A 2,946-nucleotide genomic window follows, 5' to 3' on the forward strand; every position below is an offset into this window, starting at 1 on the left:
GCCTGCGCGTCCGGAGCCTGTGCTCCGCAACGGGAGAGGCCACAACAGGGAGAGACCCGCGTACCGGAAAAAAAAAAAAAAAAAAAATAGAAGGTTTTGAAGTCAAACCAGCTGTGGCTAAAACACAGCTCCGCCACTTCACTGCTATGGTACCCTCTAAGTCTAGTTTCTCACCTATAAGAGGAGAATGCCAGGATATTTTTCAGAGTTTTGGGGAAAATTAAATGAGTATGTAGAATATCTATTTCTGCACCTAACACATAATACGTGCTCAATAAATGTTAGCTATCAGACTTAAATTATTATTCCTGAATCCACCTCGTATTATGTCTTAGCTTATGCCCATCTTACTCTCCCAGGAGAAAGTATGGATGACTGGATATTCATTTAGCAGAGATAGTCTAGAAAGGATTCAGGTACAATATAAGAAAGAAGTTGCATCATATGACTTGTATGGTTGTTTCTAATTCTGAGATTCTACCATATGCTGCCCTACACTGAGGTAATCTTCTATTAACTGGGGTCCTTTTTTCCCACTTAGAGGACCAAGAACATGTCTAACACATCATACTGTACAAAGCAACTATGGAGAAACACCTTGAACTCAGATCATGACAGCCCATTCAGCCCTTGAAAGCCCAGCCCTGGTCATTGGTTCTTTACCATTTAGCACAGGACAGTCAAAGAAAGAAGGACAACTTTTCCAGAGAGAGCACCTCAAGCAACATGTACAGTGTCTTCCGAGAGTGATGATTCAAGGGCCAGCCGTTATCTACATGAATTTATTCCTTACACCAAGGAGCAAAGCAACACCCCTAAACATCTAGATTTTCAAATAAGGAAGTGAAAACTAGTGGTGACAGCTAGAGAAATACTTCAAACTGATTCCAAAGTTAATATTCTGAGTAAAAGCACTCACTGCTCAGGCTGTTAAAGGGAGCCCACAGGCCCAAGACGTAATAAGCACATGGCTGGGCATGGAGTTATATCCTACTGACATACAGGAATCTTAATTTACATATACATACTGCTTTATAAAACAGAAAACAGAAATTGCCAATTATTGCAAATCATTCTGCAAGGTGCTAACAGTGGTTATTTCTGAGTAGTGGAATTTTGGGGGGTTGCTTCCTTTTGCTTATTAATAGTTTCCAATTCTTCTAACATATTGCTCTCGTAATGAGAATTCAAAATTACACAACACAATTTATTATCTACTGACAATCCATGAAATCTGGGGCAAAAAAAACTATTTTTGGTGAACTCTTCATCTGAACCTGTGGATAAACCAAGTATTTATCTATGTCTCTAAAAATCATCCTTGTTCCCCACCTCAAACCAGAACCAATCACAACTTTGTTGCCCTCTTTAATCTCTCCTGCAGACCTTACAGGTTTTGACACTACAAGACATCAGCACTGGATATTAAAAAAACCTCACTATTAGTTTTCACCAATTTCCCAGTGACAGCTACCAACTACCAATTGTAAAGAGAGGGAAAGGAAATGTTTTAAATCAATGTGTTTTTTGCACAAAAAGACATCAGATTCAAAGAAGTGACTTATTCAAAACTAAAGGCAGACACTTCTACATTGCTATTTGAAAACCACAGGCTCCTCACAACCCTCACAGTAACAAGCCTCTATGAAAAAAAATAAAAATCAATAAAGAGCCTCCATGGAATCATGAATGTCCCAAGAATAAAACGTCATTTTGGTAAACACTCATTTGGCAATTGTATTTTCCCTGCTCAGTGAAAAAACAGCACAGAAAGATCTCAAGAGGAGAGGGGGAAAAAACAGCCTCTACCAAAACAGACATACTCCTCAGCACAGCAGAAGAAAGTAAATTCAAACCAGCTCAATTCAGCAATTAAGCAACTCACCATATACGAAGCACCATGGCAGGTGTTTATCATCTCTAAACAAATAACACAAGATATCTGCCTTCCAGGGAATCATAACTCTAGTCTGGGAAACAAACACTTATAAACTAATATACGGCAGATCCAGACAAAATTTAATAGAAGTTTTAAAACTGTTCTGGTAGTATAAGGAGAGATTAAAATCAACTGCAAGAATTTTGAAAATGATTCTTCATATTCATTATATATATATACACACACACACACACACACACACACACACACACACTTAAATCAGTCACTTATCCATCTTAATCATTGAAACCAAAATAAAAGGTGGCAGAAACTCTCAGCTACCAAAAGCAAGCATCAGAGGTGAAATCTACACACTCATCCTTCGGTCTAAAAATAAAACGTAAACGACAAGTGACTTACAACAAGGAGAATAGATGCAAAAAGGACTCACCAACATCAGAAGGTCCGTACTGGGCATCTTCCTCTTCCAGGCGTCCTTTCAGTGCCTCCCCTCTGCAAAAGGGAATCACGTTTGTTTACTTCTAACGCTTTAAACGCTCCCGTCGGCCCGCCGAGATTCACCAGAGCTGCAGAGAAAGGGTTCTATCCCTCCTTTAAGAGCTCAGATTTCACTCCTAGCTTTCACACTCCACCCCAGCACCCCAAACCAGCGAATCAGAATCCTGCTGGCACTCTGCTTCCCTCCCACAGCTGCCCAAACGCTTCCAGAGCCACCCTCCCACAAAGCAATCTCCCCAGGTAGCTACCGGGGGAAACGCCCAGCCTGCAGTGGACCGGGGCCTGAAGGCCCGGAGCCCCGCCCATTCAAACTAACCCGGCCAAGGAGCGGACGCTACAGGCAGTCCAGTCCCAGGGTCCAGCCTCCGGTGGACTCCCTTTAGAAACAGGTAGGCCTCGTTCTCGACTTCATCCCTCCCTCCCCACAACCCTCTCCTCGCCTGCGAAGGACCAGCAAACCTGCCCGCCCCAAGACCACTCCTACCCCGCCAGCGAGTGGAGTTTCGGACCCCGCTCCTTCTCGGCCCTGGCGCCCTCCCCCACCCACT

At 42.9% G+C, this 2,946-nt stretch overlaps 1 protein-coding gene across 1 annotated transcript in view; it reads right to left on the reverse strand.

Moving 5' to 3' along the window:
* The window catches only part of SGPL1 (sphingosine-1-phosphate lyase 1), a 53,459-nt gene extending 51,067 nt beyond the window's left edge, over positions 1 to 2,392 (reverse strand). The window contains exon 1 of the mRNA XM_007454696.1: positions 2,331 to 2,392. Coding sequence (XP_007454758.1) covers positions 2,331 to 2,357 — 27 coding nt within the window. The 5' untranslated portion in view covers positions 2,358 to 2,392. The remainder of the gene's footprint in view (positions 1 to 2,330) is intronic.
* Positions 2,393 to 2,946: the final 554 nt, after the last annotated feature.

This window comes from Lipotes vexillifer, unplaced genomic scaffold (assembly GCF_000442215.2).
Source record: "Lipotes vexillifer unplaced genomic scaffold, Lipotes_vexillifer_v1.1 scaffold205, whole genome shotgun sequence".
NCBI lineage: Eukaryota > Metazoa > Chordata > Mammalia > Artiodactyla > Lipotidae > Lipotes > Lipotes vexillifer.